Source organism: Danio aesculapii, chromosome 9, assembly GCF_903798145.1.
Source record: "Danio aesculapii chromosome 9, fDanAes4.1, whole genome shotgun sequence".
In the NCBI taxonomy this organism is placed as follows: Eukaryota; Metazoa; Chordata; class Actinopteri; order Cypriniformes; family Danionidae; genus Danio; species Danio aesculapii.
Window position 1 is genome coordinate 9,550,531 of NC_079443.1, and position 18,001 is coordinate 9,568,531.

The following is an 18,001-nucleotide window of genomic DNA, read 5'->3' on the forward strand; positions in this document are numbered from 1 at the left end:
AGGACTACCGGTTAAAAATACACTTTACTACTACTACTACTACTACTACTACTACATACAAAGTACCAGTGTTTACTCTAAGTACAACAATAATAACATACCGACAGTGTTCAGGCTACTTTTGTTGGCTGTGCAATCATGTTGTTTAACCTTCTTTTCATCTTCAGTTCAATATGGTGCAGCTAATCCACCCACCTGATCATGTTTATTTGGCTAAAATATTGGCTCAAACCCCATCTGTCCCTATTTCTTCATATCACCAGGAATATAGGAACTTGAGTTACTACTAAGAATAAAAGGAAAGTTTAGTGAACAGCTTTTTGTGAAGTTCCAGCAGTCAAAGAGATGTTTCTGTCATCGTTTACTTATTCTTGTGTCATTTCAAATTTGCATGACTCTCTGTGCAGCTCAAAGATTATATTTTTTAAACAATATGTGACCCTGGACCACAAAAACAGACAGATGTTGCAAAAGACAAAAATACATTTTGGAATAAAATAATCAAATTTTATTTAATTCCAAAAATCTTTATAATATTATCAAACATCGTGGTTCATGAGAATATTTGTACAAATTTTAAATATTAATATAATAATAATAATTTTTGATTACTAATAAGGTGTGCTTAGAACTTAATTAGGACATTTTTTTTTCAATTAGGACAGATTTTCAAATACTTGAAATACTTCATCTTGCCCAAATATTGTCCTATCCTTACAATCATACATCAATAGAAAGCAGATTAATTCAATTTACATTTGATGCATAAATAAAACGGTTGCAAAAAAATAAAAATTACCCTTATGACTTCTTTTTATGGTCCATGGTGTAACATATTTCAGTGTATTTTGGCAACCCATAAAATGTTATAGTGTAGATACCTGTAGAAAGCAGCTTAAACCGATAAGCCAAAACACAGACCACCAGCCAGATGAAATCTTGGTCCTCCAAGTACTGCCAAAACGTTATCGACCTGCAGAGGCTTGGACTCTGAAATACAACTGAAGGTGTCCTGTAATATCCGGCACTAAGATATAAGAAGCAGATCTGTGTACAGAAGGTTTCCAGATAGAGCTCATTTGGATTGATAAATGGGGAATTTGGAGGCCAGGGGAAATTCATCAAACAAGGTGTATTATTCTGCTGGATGAGGCCACTTTAACCATCAAACACCATTGAATGGTGAACTTACACAGTTCAGTTCGGTTATGATTATGTCATTGATTTGGTTCACTTTGATATCTCGGCTCTTTGACAATGCTTTCCATACACAATTTCATATTTGACTTCACAACACCAGAATACTATTTTGTCTTTTAATACAAGCAATCAAATATTTTTGAATCCATCAAGCAAAACTCAAATACTTACACAGAAGACAACATGAGAATTTCTAGCAAATAAACTAATGTAAGTATTAATTCCCCTTGCTTTTTGAGCATATTTGAGTGATTTCTTAAACGCCTATGATTGGTCATGATGTGTTCACACTCTCAACAGAATGTGCTGTGATTGGCTCTAACGGTCAGCGCTGTTAACAGAGCAGCGACGTGGTCACTGAAGAACAGCCGCAGTTATCACAGTTGACATCAGTACATGATAACCAATTATGATCTATTACTAAACCAATAGGAAATTGTCCGAATACCAAAACCGAATTGCATCAAAGAAACGATACACTATTACACCCATACAATAAACATAAACATCAAGTCGAGCATGTATACACTGAAAACAATGTGTTCAATGTTCATTGGTGTTTGTATTTAGTTTAGTTTCAGATTACGGTAGAAAATAAATAGCGTAATATTCTGGTAAACTGGGGTCAGTGTATCTAAATGTAAACCAGCTACATCATTCCCTGCTTTCTCTGTTTGTTTCTGTGTGTTTGTGAGTGAAAGTGTGTTTGAACATCGTCATATAAACTGTGTCAGAGCGCTTTGATGCATTCCCTTTGATAGTACTTACAACAGTGCTAACGTGTTTTATGTGTATGTGTGTGTGAACCGCTCCTCCGCACTGTATGAATGAATATTTCTGAAAGTAGGCCTCATTTGCATAAAAGTATGCAAGTCAGTGTGCAGAGCTCTCGTACGGCAGAGATAACGTGAAGACTTAATTAACTGCATGAAGACGTGATCTGCTCTCTCTCACACACATTTTATATTTGGAACTACGAAGATCCCTTAATAGTGGCCATGGCCTTGACTCTTTCTAAAAAGAGAGCTTTCACATTACTCTTTAAATTCATTAACCCACAACCACTTGGTGTCTGATGCAAATGTACAACAGGACATAGTCTTGATTTTTGTATACTTGTTTATTGGCACACTAATGTGCTAAAATATTTTCCACCTTATTTATATTGCAGTATACTAAATTAAATTATATGTGTAAAAATTATTTAGATTTTTGGTTTTGATTCATGCTAGATTTGTAAGGCACAAGCTACCAAATGACTAGTTTAGATTTTTAATTGCCACATATTCAGTGGTGTCTCTAATAGTCATTTTCTAAATATGTAGAGAGAGAGAGTGTGTGTGTGTGTGTGACAGTTTTGTTTACTACAGACATTAAATATTAAAATAATAATTTCTATAGGATGCTATACAATAAAATATTAGTGTATGCATTAGATTAGTCAGTATTAAAGCCAAAACTATAGAGATAATGTAACAAAATAACATTAAGATGGTTCAAAAAAATAGTATACCCAAATTAATGTTAAGGAATTTTTTTTAAATAACAAATCAATAAAGAGGAAAATCACGAGAAACATAAAAAAAAGTATATATTGTAAATAATTTACAATAACCCATTTGAATTTAAACATATTAAATTTATATTCCTAATGATGTTCTGGATCAAACTTTTATTTGAACTGTTTTAAGTGTTTGATGAATCCTGTTTAAAAACACAAAAATGTGTCTATATTCACTTAAAAGAAAATGTTTTAAATGGTGTACTCATTAATGCTGTGCACTTTATATTGAAGTATGTTACATTATTGATATATATATATATATATATATATATATATATATATATATATATATATATATATATATATATATATATATATATATATATATATATATATATATTACAAGATTTAAGTAAGTACAAACATTCTAAACAAATGTTTGGTCTGGACATGCACTCCAGCTTCAGAATTCCACAATAATTTATGATAAGATTTTTTATTATATATTGCTTTTAGCCCAAATCTGCACTTGGCATTTACATTTTGATAATTGAGAATGGAGTAAGTGGAAGCACGAGTATTTGCCATCTCAACATCAAACACATGCGTCATCAGTTAATTAAAAGAAAATATCATTTAAATATATACATAGAGTTCTAAAACACAGCAGGCTTCCTTTTTTGTCAGAACAGGACTTTTTCCTTGTCTGCCCTGAGCGGTTTGATTGACAGCCTTAAGCCTGACTGACATGTCTTTGATTAGCTGTGCATCAGAAATATTGTGAATTAATGCAGCTCTCTGTTCTGTTTGGCTTTTAAATGGAATTGAGACAAAACCAAAAAAAAAAAAACAAGGACTCTCCCTCAGCAAAGGCCCTTTAACCCTTCCTCTCTGTGCCTCTGCCTGCGGGTGAGTCACCCCTCTGGAGTAAGGGCTGTCTCCGTTGCTATGGACACACGGTTTCCACCTTCTCCCTATTATTTCTAAACAGTCTCTACTTTTCAATGTCAGTTGTACAGTATATGCAGTTGTGACTTCATCCAGCTTATTAGCAAGACTTGCATCAAGTCTGTCCAAAAATGGCAATTCCAAACCAAAACTACTAGTACTAACTAGTAACTAGTACTAATGATGATGAGGATAATGGTTATTACCATCTTTATCCTTATCACTTCCAAATTATTTTCCTCCTCTGTTTACAAGGAAAACATTTTAATGTGAAGACTGAAATTGAATATAGTCAGACAAAGTTTGTCTTTTAATTGCTTTAATTCTCTGAGAATGATTAGTTTACACATAGACAGCCTCTGTGAGCAAAATGATCCCAAGAATGGGCTCACAGGTATTTTTAAATACAATGTTACAATGTTTTAAATAAGAATTTCTCTAGAGCTCCTTAGAAGTGGATCCAAGCAGTAGATAATACATGGTTGTAATAGCCCAACGATTATGCATTTGATATTTTATTTAGGAATATAGAATATATTTAATAATATCAATATATAATTGTCAATCGTCATTATATGATCCTCAATATTAAACATTTCCATCACAATACCCTTATTTAAGATCCTTTAATGTGTTTCATTTTGACTGTGTTTTCATTATTACTAGCTTTATTAATATCATCCATATCATTATTTTATTATTATGTAGTGAATTAGCTCAAAGTGAATTAAAGATTCATTTGAACAGGACTTTAAAATAATCAACTCTGTAAATCTGAACAAACAAATTGTCCAGCGATCGTTCGAACGGACAGTTGACTTCAGTTACGGCTTTTGCTATCAGAAAATAAATAAACCCTTTATGTTTAAGCAGAGTAGCAAGATTGAAGTTTAAGATTAGATTCATAAACATGCACAGGCACTTTTTTTTATACAAAATTAAATTTTATTCACTAGTCTAATAGAAGCTAACACCTAACACAAACACACATTTATTCAAGTGTAGAGAAGAGTAAAGAAAGAAAAATAAACCGTAGATTTTTGTAAGACCAAAACAAAAATAATCAATTGAACCCTTCTATGGTCTTTTTAGGGTTACATTTAGTTTACACCAGTTTAGTAGTCTGGAGGCATTACTTGCGTCTCTCTCTGTCGAGCACATGGCTAGCTGGTGGTTAGTTCTTTGTCCTCGCGAGGCTTGGAGCGGGGTGGAGTCGGTTATTTCAAGTTTTGAAGCGGCAAAAAGGCTAGTCGTGTTGACTGCTGGTTTCGCGGCTCTCTAAACTTAACTAGACTCGACGGAAAAGAAAGAAAGAGAAAGATATCGAAGATGGGACTGAGCTCTGTGATTAACTCATTTTGTCAGGGTCCACGCCTGCTCCCTGGAGTTCTCTGGGTGTTCTCCTGGGGTTCTCCTGGATTCTAGTTCTGAGTTCACTCTTGTCTGGGAGGTTGCTGTAAGATAACAAGCTTTTATAAGGATGATTTTGTACCCACCTTTCAAAAGCCGGCATCAGTCTTAAGCAAAGAGCGTTTTGACCAGGTCTCTGTGTGTCCATTTCTGAGCACAGTCCTTTCGTGTCGTAAATGCCTTGGAGTTATATTACACACTGACTATCCAGTCTCTTCCTGGGTAGGAGAGGATGATGGTGTATTATTTGTTGAATAAAGCAAAATAATTATGTGTCTGATCGGCCACAATTGTTACAATTATTTATTTTGTATATTATATTTTTGAAGTGAATTTAGTAGCATTACGCTGTAGAGTTCAATACCTGGGGACTGGTACGTTGTGTTAGTATATTATGGCATGTGCATAATGAATAAACACAAGTTAGAAACAACAACAAAACAATTAAAATGATCAATAATGTTGTTTAAAAGAAATGTTGTTGGAATAATAAATAACATTAATAACTACACAATGAAATTGATTAATGGATTTATATATTTATGCATTTGCATATTGCTAGTTTGCTTAATTATTACATTAAGAAGTTTTTCAATCATTATTTTGTCATCTGCTTATGTACTTATTTGCTCATTTTAACAAACAAATGATTATTTCTTTATCTCTTGTCGTAGTTACCGGCCTTTTCATTAATCAACAACGAATTAAGTTTTGAATACCACAAATTAGACTTTATTCAACATAGTAAAGCAAAGAAAGGGCAGAGCAGACCTCCGAGCAATCTGACATCTCTCCTGGACAATTCTAAAGTGTTTTTGTTCTTCACAATCTCTATACAGTTTCTGTGCCCACCTCTAGGTGTTCTCATTTTAACTTCTGACCATCCTTGGATAAGTTTTTACTTTCAAGTATATGTTTAGGTGGTCCTGTTATTCTTGGCTCTCAGCCCTGCTAGCTCAGGTCTACGTAAGCAACAGTTTTCACACCAGAGATGTCACTTCATAGATGCATCTTATGCAAAAGTACTTAGTGTTCACATTGCCATGATGGTACATTAACTTGATAATATGTTACTCACTCTCCTGAATGCCTTTTGCACATATAGCTTCATATGAATGTTTAACATGTATAATCAGTGCTTTACATATTCAGTTAATCTACATAATCAGTCATTCTTCGGCATAGCCTTCTCATGGTGTTGCTCGTGTGCAGGCTTACTCATCTTACCCAAACCCAGTTTTAGCCTGGCCCATGTTTACTGCACACTACTACATACTTTTTAGAGAATAAAAAATCTTCTTCTCTCTCTGTCTTGTTTTATGGCATTACATACAACTGCAAATCATTAGATACCAATAAAAACTTTTTCTGGCCAATTTATAAGCAGTTTTAATTTGTGAGAAGCAGTGAAAATCCTCACTAGAGGGTCAATTTCATATATTTTACTATACAAGTGAGGCCAATTGAGCCCTCTCAAGTGTAGCTAAACCAACACAGCCACACACATGCACACAATATTACTTGCTTTACACAGTATTAATTAGCGTTTAATTGAACTGTGTATTTGGCATTAGGTTTTGATTTAGGGCTATTTCATGCAGTTATACATAATGTACTGCTATTACAGGAGCAAGTAAACCTGAGCCTTTCTGTTGATTTGGGTAAAATTCAGCATTAATATACTCTTAACAGATGTCTTGAGATTAACCCTGAAACTTGAAACTGCAATTTTCTTGACTAATGTGCCGTTTTAATGATGTAACATTGGTATATTTGAGCCTCAGTGTTTTTACTGTGATGTTGGTGCTGTTTTGTCTTCGCTGTTAATGCTCTTATCTCTGCTCTGCAATATGCAGCGCTTTAGGTCAGAATCTCCCACACACACTCACTTTAGGCTAGCATTAGCTTTCTCTCATTCCTTCCTCCATATTTTTGCCGCATCCTGCTTCCAAAGCTAGACCATGACGACCTATTTTTTTGGGGGGGATTAGTCAGAGTCAGGATTTAGGAGTCGCTGTGTTTGTATGCCAATCATGGACTCATCTGTTATTTAGGTGAGATCTGCATTAGGTAAGGGTTCATTAGCTTTCACTGCTTAGTCATTTCCTACAAGGATTACTTCCTGAAGAAACAAACCCCATGTCATGGAAGGAAATGGATTTCACTTGCTGCTTTTCCAACTAAATTGGCATGGCTGCTATTTGCCGATGTTATTTGGAAGAATTGCTTCAGTTATGGGACGTTTTCCATTTAGTCGTTTCTTTATATGCATTTTATTATCTTTTTTGTCTATTTTCTGGATTTCACAGAGGATTTGCTCTCTTTGTGACTTTTTTTTGTGACGGATCTACCAGTACCCCAGGCTACATCCACACAGCAACAAACATACTGTTTCCGTTTGGGATTCCAAAATGTTTGTGTCCATACCCATATAATTTCATGAAATGTCTGAATCCACATGGAAATAAAAGAGCTGGGTTAAAATGATGTAATATGTGTACCACACTTTTCACAGTTGAATGCAGTTAGCATTAACAAGAAGGCCTTCAGTGTGCTGAGTATAGACATAAACACAAGAAGAGGATGCTGTACACTGTAAAACCTGATAAGTTAACTCAAAACTGTTTGAGGAAACCAATTGCGGCAAACCATTTACATTTAGAAACCAACTGGTTTGAATACTGTAAACTTATATATATTGAGTCATATACACGTGTATATATAGTTTTCAAATCTCAGAACTATCAACTGAATTGATAGTTCAGTTAAAAGAACGACATGCGTCCAAACAACTATATATCTACTTAAATGGTTTGATCTTATAGTATACTGTATGTTAGTTATGCATAGTTTTTTTTTTTTTAATAGCTCTGATGTCCAGTGTTGTGTTTGTATTTATGATTAATTTATGTAGCACCATTGTCCTGCAAGACTCATTCTTCTGTATGTCCACACATGAAGCGGGATGACAATTAAGCTTGACTTGACTTGATATTGCTTCTAGCAAATAAAGTTAACACAAAAATAGTATTAATTCATCCATTACTCATTCTGTTTGAACTCTGCTTTTATGTAATGAGTTTGAGTTACCTTAATCTTTTTTCAAGTGAATGTGACTTTGTTTTGAAAATTACAAGTTAAACTAACTTAGCATTAGCTTTTTCTGCCTTTCTCTCTTTCCTTCCTTCATATTTTTGCCGCGTCCTGCTTCCAAAGCTGGACCATGAATTAACATGAAGTCCTTCTATGTCTGTCTATACTCAATGTGCTGAGCATAGACATAAAACACTAGAAAGAGGATGGTGAATGCTTGTACACTGTAAAACCTGAGAAGGTTAACTCAAACTGTTTGAGGAAACCAATTGCGGCAAACCATTTAAGTTTAGAAACCAACTGGTTTGAGAACTGTAAACATATATATGTTGTCATATACTGTACACATAGTAATTTCATTCATTCATTCATTTTCTTTTCTGCTTAGTCCCTTTATTAAAGGGGTCGCCACAGCGGAATGAACCGCCAACTCATCCAACATTTGTTTTACTCAGCGGATGCCCTTTCAGCCGCAAACCATCATTGGGAAACACATACACACATTCTCACACACGTACACTACGGACAATTAAGCCTACCCAATTCACCTGTACTGCATGTCTTTGGACTATGGGGGAAACCGGAGCATCCGGAGGAAACCCACGCGAACGCAGGGAGAACATGCAAACTCCACACAGAAACGCCAACTGAGCCGAGGCTCGAACCAGCGACCTTCTTGCTGTGAGGCGACAGCACTACCTACTGCGCCACTGCTTTGCCCTTACATATATTACTTGTGTTGATATTGTCAAACATTTGGGACCCTATCATACACCCAGCGCAATAAGACATGTTTGGTGCGATTTGTTGCTATTTTCAGACCAGCGCAACAGTAAGTTTCAAGTTTATTGCCACATTGTTTAAATGGCAAATCCAGTTGCGCCACTTTGTGGACTCATGGGTGTGCTGTTCTAAAAAGGTGGTATGTCGTTGGCGCGCTGCTATTTGAGGAACTGAAATAGACCATGTTATTGACCAAATAAAAGCTGGTCTAAAGTCCAGCGTGTTAATTATGCACCTATGCAGGTCCAAAGGTTTACACATTGCTTAATACACACAGGATGTACAGCAATACACAAATATCTTTACATATGAAAAAAAAAATTAAATGATTAAAATTGTACAACAATTTTTATTTTCTATATAAAAAAAACACTGCCTCCATGCCCTCATCTCATGATGGCTTTTTCATTTTATCCATGACAATTTGCATTTGTATAATGCTATTATTATTAGCATTATTAGTTATTATATGCATATTTATATTGTTTTAATAAAAACAAGTTTAGATTTGTCCACTTCTCAGGGTTTTGAGATGTGCATCACCATATGGGGCTTAAAAATAGGACGTGTGTTTGGATATACCTTACGTTGTTATTGTTCATTTAGTAATTTTCTGGATATTAGAACTAAATTTAGAAATAGTTTTGAAACAAATCTTTGTGCTTAACAAACTAAATTACATATGTAGGCTAATGGATGTCTACAGTGGAGTGTGTACAACACCGTTTCCTTATCTACAAAAGTAAAGGAATAAAGAATAAAAGTAAAATAAAGAGAAAGTAAAGAGGGCAAATGTAAGTTAAACTAACTTATTTCACTTAGTGATTGTCGCTGTTAGGTTTCATAGTGTATATATGAAAATATCTGACATGTGTAACTGTTAAAGCATCTCTGTGGGTCATGTGGTTGATACATCATTGCCAGGTTTTGTTAAAATTGGGCTTATAAATTTAGCAATGCATATAGCTCAAACAGCTCTGTAATCCGCCATTGTTGCTATGACCGGTTGTAACATGCAGGGTTTGTCTTTCCTCTGGTTATATGTTAGTGACGTCATTTCCGAAAAAGTTGTGTTTAACCAAGTAATATCTTACAAGTCAAAATGTTCTACTTGTCACAGTTGTGATTGTAGACCACACTGGGTCATCTGAACAATCAAAACAAAGCAAAATAAAATAATAAGCATTTTATAAAGAATCTTCTAATAAAACGATGAACCACTTGAGACCCGTTGAAAAATTAGGTGAATTGAAATATATTATGACAAACTCATCATTTTGTGAAAGGTGGACAGTGATTGTAGTGATCTTTTTGATAAAGCAAGTGTCCTGGAGTTTTAAAAAGTTGAAAGGAGGACAATCAAACAACGCAGATGTTCTGAAGTGGGTCACATTTGTGAGAAAGTTAACTCCATTCTCATTTACTTTCATTGCTATTAGCCTATCATCATAGCAGATTAAATTGAACAAAAGCAATTAAGCCTGAGCTCAGAGCCCTGTAATGGGACGCAGGCAGCCATCATCATGCAGATTAGATGTAATTACGTTACGTGATTGTCCTTGTTTTCTGGTGCAGTCAGAGGAAGGAGTCTGCTGTTATGTTTCACTTTTCCCAGGGAGGATGTTTCATCACTTTCTCCTTTGTTGACATGATTTGGAGTTCTTGTCTTGACAGTCCTCTGTACTGTCAGGCTCAGTTACTGTGGCCTCTGATACACATCTGCGCTAAACTCCTGCAAGACTGTGGGTGTGTGTCTACAGGTTTTGGTGGATTATGAGGACACACATTTATATAAATTACATGGGTTTGATGTACTTTATGTATTACAATGGTTTATGAGGACATGCCTTGTGTCCTCATAGTTCAAAACAGTTTAAAATCATACTTAATAGAGTGTTTTCACTTTCAAAATTTGCTGTTGTTCGTGAAGGTTGTGTTTTGGGATTGGGGTAGAAGTAAGATCATATAATAAGCTGTTTTGACGCTTATAGAAAGTCCTCATAAACCACCAATTTAGTGTGTGTGTGTGTGTGTGTGTGTGTGTGTGTGTGTGTGTGTGCAGATCCCACAGCTCCTTGTTGTGACCTTGCTTGCATGGAAATATCTCTAAATGAAAGAGAAAGGGAAGGAAATAACAGGGAAGGAGTGTTGGAGTGGATCGATAGGTTGAAAGTCGAACATGCATTTCCCGCTCTAGCACCACGGTTAACACTTGTTCTATGAAAAAAATAATTTAAAAGCTTCTGTCCGGGAAAATGAATTACTGTGACTGTTTATTATGACATGAAACACGTTTCGTATGTGGCCCAGAGGTCAGCTTGTTAACCCCTAGTGCTGACATCTTGAAATGTACTGCAAAGGTATGAGGCTGTTTATGTGATATTTTTTGACCTGCTGTCTAACCCATGATGATCTCTAGATCAGAACTCTTTTAGTTCCTATTGACAGTCCCAGACACAACAGTGTAAAAGTCTTGTTGAACAAATCAGTCCCACTTGTTTGGTCCCACTTGTTTCCCACAGATATGGCTACGGAGAATGCGCATTTCTTCACGCACAGTGCTGCAATTTGTCACGTGCAGTCATGTGGTGCAAGGAACAACCGCTTTTCTATTGTAGGGTCAGCACGAGCGAGTTCCCCCCCCCCCCCCCCCCCCCCCCCCCCCCCAAATCAAACAGCCTGTCCAGGGATGCGTTTCCGAAAACCATTGTTAGCCAACTAAGTTTACAAGTTCCATCGTTAGTTGTTGATTTGATTTGGTTTCCCCAAGTCCATCGTTCCAACAAACATTCGTAAACTTGTATTGTACGTTTGCAACTACTTCTCTAGATCTGTAGTTACAGGTAAAATGTAGAAGCAACTGTGTTCTGTTCCCAGTTACCCCCCCATACCCTATTCCTTTCTAACATTCCAACAATTAAACTTGGAATGGTTTTTAAAAAAAAAAATTAAAGGGCATTAAAGGGCACATAGTTTACCCCTTTTTTATGATTTAATATTAATATTATGGTTCTTCTGAGTGTGCCAGTTTAGGCTCAGTTTAAAACACAGTTCCGATTTTTTTATTATAATGTTTTAAAAAGTGTTATTTTGGCGGTGTGTACACAGCTCGCTGTTTTAGGGGTGTGTTGCTTCATATGAAAATTACGACTTCCCGCCCAATGTAACAAGGGGGCGGAGCCAAGAGCTCCCCCGCTCTGTGTTTGGCAACAGACAGGCAGACAGAGAGAAGCAACATGAGTGAGAGGACCAACATTCAGCCGTACATGTACGACTCGGACACAGACCAAGCAGAGCCTACAAAATCATTTGTATCTTTGTAGAGTTAGTTTAAACTGCTATTTTAAAGTGCCGAGCTTGTACAACGAGACTAATAACTACGCACACTGAATTAACTTTGAATGAGACACCGGATGCACCACTCGTAGCCGCGACACAGCACACCAGACACGTACCTTCGAATATTATTTAAAATGAAACTATTCAGATGATGCTCTGTGGCGCGGCAGAAACAAGAAGTGTCCCGAGTCGTGGCTGGGCGCTGCGGACAGCCGCCGACTTGAAGCACCGTTGTGTGTACCCTGATAGAAACCTATTAAATTAAAAAAAAAAGGACTGGGTGTGTTTATATCACCCCAATATGACGGTCTATATACTCTACCTACACACGTCTGTCCAACAGATTGAAAAGTAGATTTTTCACCATAGGTGCCTTTTAAAGAAATCTCTCTTATGTAATTTGCTTTTCTGTGTATTTTTTTTTAGTTTTTAGAGATCTTCATATTGACAATAGCACTCCATTCGTAGTGCACTAAAATCATAGTGTTATCTAAATAGTCATTAATATTTATTGGGGGGTGGAAATGTCCATTTAAGTGGATAATACCTTTTTGCTAAGTTGTCCTAAAATTGTCCAAAATGTGTATTGAAATTTATCTGTTCTAGTCCTGGTACAACTTTTTTGATATTCTGAAATGTTGACTACTGTAGACTATACACTGTACTGCGAATATGCATACGTATACTTGGATTGGCAGGTTTATTACCTCAGGATATTAGTGCAAAATTGGGCAAAAGTTATGTTATTAAGCATATACAGTGCATTTTACTTGTATTTTTTAGTAATAATAATAATAATAATAATAATAATAATAATAACAATCTCTTGTACCACATGTCTGTGTATCTAACAAATGGCTGGTTTGACATTACTGCATGATAGTATTCATTTTCTTAAAAATAGTTTATATAGTTTATCGTTATATTTATATCCATCTAAGGTCAATAATAGTTTATCAATAAATACATTTTTAATAGTTTTTTTTTCAGTTTTGGCATTAATACTAGCATAGCTTACTAGCATTTGCTTTAGACTGATCAAAAATATGCTTGTCATATAAATGCCTTTTTATTTCCAGTCATTATATTTTCCTCAAAAATATTAGACCAGCTATTGTAAAAATTCATGATGAAATAGAATGTAAAACATTTAAAAAAGTGCTCATATAGACATCGGTTATAACCTTACTTTATTTTACCTTAATCAGTTATTACCTTATGAAAACACGTATTGTGTTTATTTATTTTATTTAAAAAAATGTTGCCCTAGGGAACAAATTATATCTTTCAAAAACATCAAAAAACTAATTATAATTATATAAAAATATTATTATATTTAAACATAATTTTATATTGCAGTTACATTAATACTCTCACTTTTTCTCTTAAGATTGCAGTTTGTTTGTAACTGTAACATTGAGGCTGGTGGTTTAGCACAAGTACCAACAGAGGACATAAGTTCAGCTTGTCGATCAGAGGAGGTGATGCTGACAGCTTCATCAGCTCTTCTCACAGTGTGTACGGGTGAACGCGCACACACACATGCTCTCATCTCCTTCACATTGACCCTATTAGTTCACACACACTCCTTTTACCATTCACGTCTTCTTCAACAACAGCTCCAAATGGATCGATGGATCGCCACTAGTACATGCACACACACACACAAACACACACACACACTCTACTTGTCCTGGGTGTCTCGATGTGGCTGACATCTCAGGGAGGAGGTCATTACACACTCTTGTGGCTCACTGTCAGATCCCTCAGTGCTCACTAATATGTGTGTGTACCTGTACAGCTATTTTTGTGAGAGCCGGTTTAAGCCGTGTACCATCAGAATGTCGACCAAGAGAGTAAAGTGAGGACGTTTTGCCTATTTCTCACTTTCTGACACTACTTTAAAGCAGTCTTTCCTGGACTTTCCAATTTTCAAAGGCTAAAATGATAATTTATTTATTATTTAGATTTTTTGCTTTAGCTTTTAGAAAAATTGTATGCAATATTTGTGGCATTTCTTGTGTTGTGTTTCTGAGAAATTTACACAGACAACAATATTGTAAACCTGGGGTCCGTTTTTTTATACGTGGATTACTCAATTAGCTTGGTAATTGATGATTTGACGCGGTCCAAGATCGTTTCGTTCTTCAAAACTCATCCGAGAGTTATAATAGTGTAGCATAGTATGTGCCAAATGCTGATATTTTCTTACAGTAGTAACCTACTATTTACACCTGGGTAAATAGTAAAATAATTTTAAAAAATTATAAATAAAATAGTTTTTTTGTTTTGTTTTTTTAAGCAAATGAATAATATATGCAATCATGCTCACGTTTTGACAGCTAATATGCTGGTGATTTGATGCTTTGCAAAAGTTGCAGACACCTTTACCAAAATCAAAATGCTTTTTTTTTATTTAAGCAGATATTTATTAAGAATTTTGATTAGGTTACTAAAATAAAGACAATCCACTTTAAATGTAAAACTAAATAAATAGCTCATTGCTCTTTAACCTGCAGCCCACAATGAATCATATTTATTGCGTATCATATTTAACAAACTGTTTACTACAGATTTTATAGAATTTTGCTCGTTTGAATAATTGAATATCAATCAGATGATGTCATTTCGCTGCTGTGCCATCAGCCAATCATTGCGTTGCTGATCATGATTTCGAGGATCGATAGTTTCAAAATACAACATATTAACGTTTTAATGTAGAAAAAGCCAACATGAGTGTCTTAAGGAGCAAAAATACAGCATATGGGCTCTTATAGGCTGTTGTGTCATCACTTATATTTCAAGTTATATCTCTCTGGCCGCTCATTTCTGATGCTTTTTATGAACTGGCCCCCATGACAAACTAATTGAATAGCCCTGATCTAGATGTATATCTGCATTAAGTTATAGCATATGAACTGGTCACTTTATTTCACCATTAACAACTCGTGAATGTTTTATTATTTATATAAAACATGTGTTTACTATTTTGACTTTATATTTTATTATATTGTATTGTATTGTATTGTATTGTATTGCATTGTATTGTATTGCATTGCAGTGTAGTGTAGTGAATTATTTAACACATGCAATAACGTGGCATTACTCATTTAAGACTGTCCAAAATGTGAGACATGTGTTTGTGTGTGTGTGTTTGTAGTTCTTTTTTTTTTTAAGGGGGGTGTCCTAAAAAGCCATCGCTCCTAAATGCAGACAAAAGAGCTGCTAATTGTTAATATTAATTAATCTATTCATTAACCTGCTTGACTCAACCTCGCCAGTCTGAATGTGCTGATGGCTGGATTTGAAATGCATGCTGGGAAAACAATAAGCTTTTGCTTTGCCACAATGCCTTTGTACTCCAGCCGGTCAGATGGAGACGTGCCATTTGCAGCTTTAATAGCTTACAGACCATTATAAGAGATACGAGTTATTAATCTGACACTGTGATTTGTTGATGTTTGGTTTTGTCTTTTAAAAGTCAAGCCATCCTTGTTTTTCAGTTTTGTGCTTTTTTTAAAGGATACATATATTTTTAGAGGTCTCCTATGAAATCTTTATGTCCACCCAAAGTCAATAGTATGCATAATTTCTCATAGGATCCTTTTACAGTTCACTTCACCTCATTTCTCAAACAAATAATTTAAAGATTTGTTACTCTCATTTTCTCAGAGTCTGCTTAGCTCTGATTAGTCAATTCTCTCTTCATAAACAACAACAGAAAATGTTATTAAATCTTTAAACATAATCTGGAAATATAAAGTTATTCAGCATCTGACTGTTTTCCCCCCACTACATAATCTAGTATTTTCATATGTCTAGTATTTCATACATTTGTTTATCTGTACTGTCTGTTTTTCTTGCTCCTATTCTGTGGATGTGACGTAGCCTCTGCCATGTTTTTTGTGTTTGTTCAGTCTCTTATCAGAGTCTGGAGTCTCAAGTGAAGCAGATGCTCATAAATCACCTCACCCCTGCCACCCAAACACTCAACGCTGTACCGCAGACCCTATTAACCTCCCCCGTATCTTAATGAGTTAGTTAACGCACTCTTTTCTGTTCCTGTAGCTCATCCCTGAGCCCTGGTGCCTGGGGAATGCTGGGAAAGTCTGATAATTGGTCGTAGTTTATCACGGATTGCAGACTGATGAATGAGGCACACGGGACTCCATTTGTTTATGTCTTGTTTGTCTTTATCTCTCCATCATCTCCTCTCCATCTTGTCTGTTTGCAGGCCGGAGTCAATGTGCTCCTGCAGGACGTGAACGGGAACATTCCACTGGACTATGCCACAGAGGGGATGGAAACCAGATACATCCTCATCAGACACCTGGAGGAGAATGGTACGGCCCCGCTGTGCATTTGCTGCCTTGTTTTGTCTTTTTGCATGACTGCACACTAGGTTTTGGTGATTGCTGGATGTGCTGGGTATGATTGCAAAATGATATGGTTTGTGAGATTTACTTATTGGGTTTTTGACAGAACTCTGTTACTAATTATTAAAAAATTAAGATAGTGATAATTATGCCATTACAGTTTAAGATGTTTAAAGGGTCACGGAACACCAAAACACATTTTTTGAGATCTTGACAGTCATATATGTGTCCCACTTGCTAAAAACACTTTTAGGACACACATATTTCACCAAAAAGTGAAAATTTGTTGTTTTTGCGTTATTTCGTGCAAATTCGTTCTTCCTGTTTGAAAAGAAATTTTAAAGCTACATCACAGCGATTAGGTCTTTGTGTGTATTCCAGTGTGTAGACTGGATGTCTGTACCAGCTAGTACAATGTGACGTCTTTGAGCTTTCAGCATTAATTCAGTAGAAAGATTTCTAAGTCTTTCCAGACCACCAATTAGAGCGCTCTATTGTGAATGAGGTGCAACTTCTTTAATATGCATGATAGCTTTGAAGACTGTTTTTACCTGTTACAGTGTTCAGAGGGCAGAGAGACGCCACGTTGTGTTGCCAAGCGTAATTAAAACAAGTGGAAGAAGAAGAATTTGGAGACATGGGTTATCAGTGTTGCGTTTATAAATGTGCTTTAATGAACATTTTGTTTTCATTTCCCCGCTATGAGAGCGCAGCTGGACATGTGTGGATTACAGTGCATGTGACACGTGACAGAAATATGTTTGTAAGGAACATTTTTTTTTTTTTTTTTTTTACCCAAGAGCTTTTCGCATCTGTAAATGTAAAATCCAGATTTGCCTCTCATATTTCTTTTAATAAAACTCAGTTGGTGTTGTCCTGTCTCTACGGATTTGGTAAGTGTGGGATCAGTGCTCTTTGTTTGTTTATTCAGAGACAAAGTTAGTTCTCATCAGCAGTACTCTTTCAGTTTTTAAAGAGACACCTTAGTAATATCACTACAATATTATGGGCTGAAACATCCGCTATAAATGCTGCTCTCCGAATGTAAACACCTTAATCAAACTATTTTTTTTTTTTCTCCCATTTGCCGAACGGTATCAACCATTCCATTAAAACTACACTCTTCCAGCAGTTCCTGGCATCCAATATCTCGTTTGTCACGCGGGGCATGCATGAAATGTCTCTGAATGAAAGTGAAAGTTGCTGTTGCAACTGCAGCTGGACACACCCACTTCGCTGACTTTTTTTCAAACTAGAGGTGTGAAAACACCCTGCTGAGATGGGGGTTTCGTGGCCCTTTAAAAAAAAATTTTTAAGTTATTGTTAAAACCAAAATGTTCAGTGTCCT

The 18,001-nt window shown here is 35.7% G+C and overlaps 1 protein-coding gene across 1 annotated transcript in view; it reads left to right on the plus strand.

The window, feature by feature from the left end:
- myo16 (myosin XVI) overlaps nt 1-18,001 on the plus strand; it is a 255,324-nt gene that overhangs the window by 67,740 nt on the left and 169,583 nt on the right. The window contains 1 exon segment of the mRNA XM_056464750.1: nt 16,512-16,620. Coding sequence (XP_056320725.1) covers nt 16,512-16,620 — 109 coding nt within the window.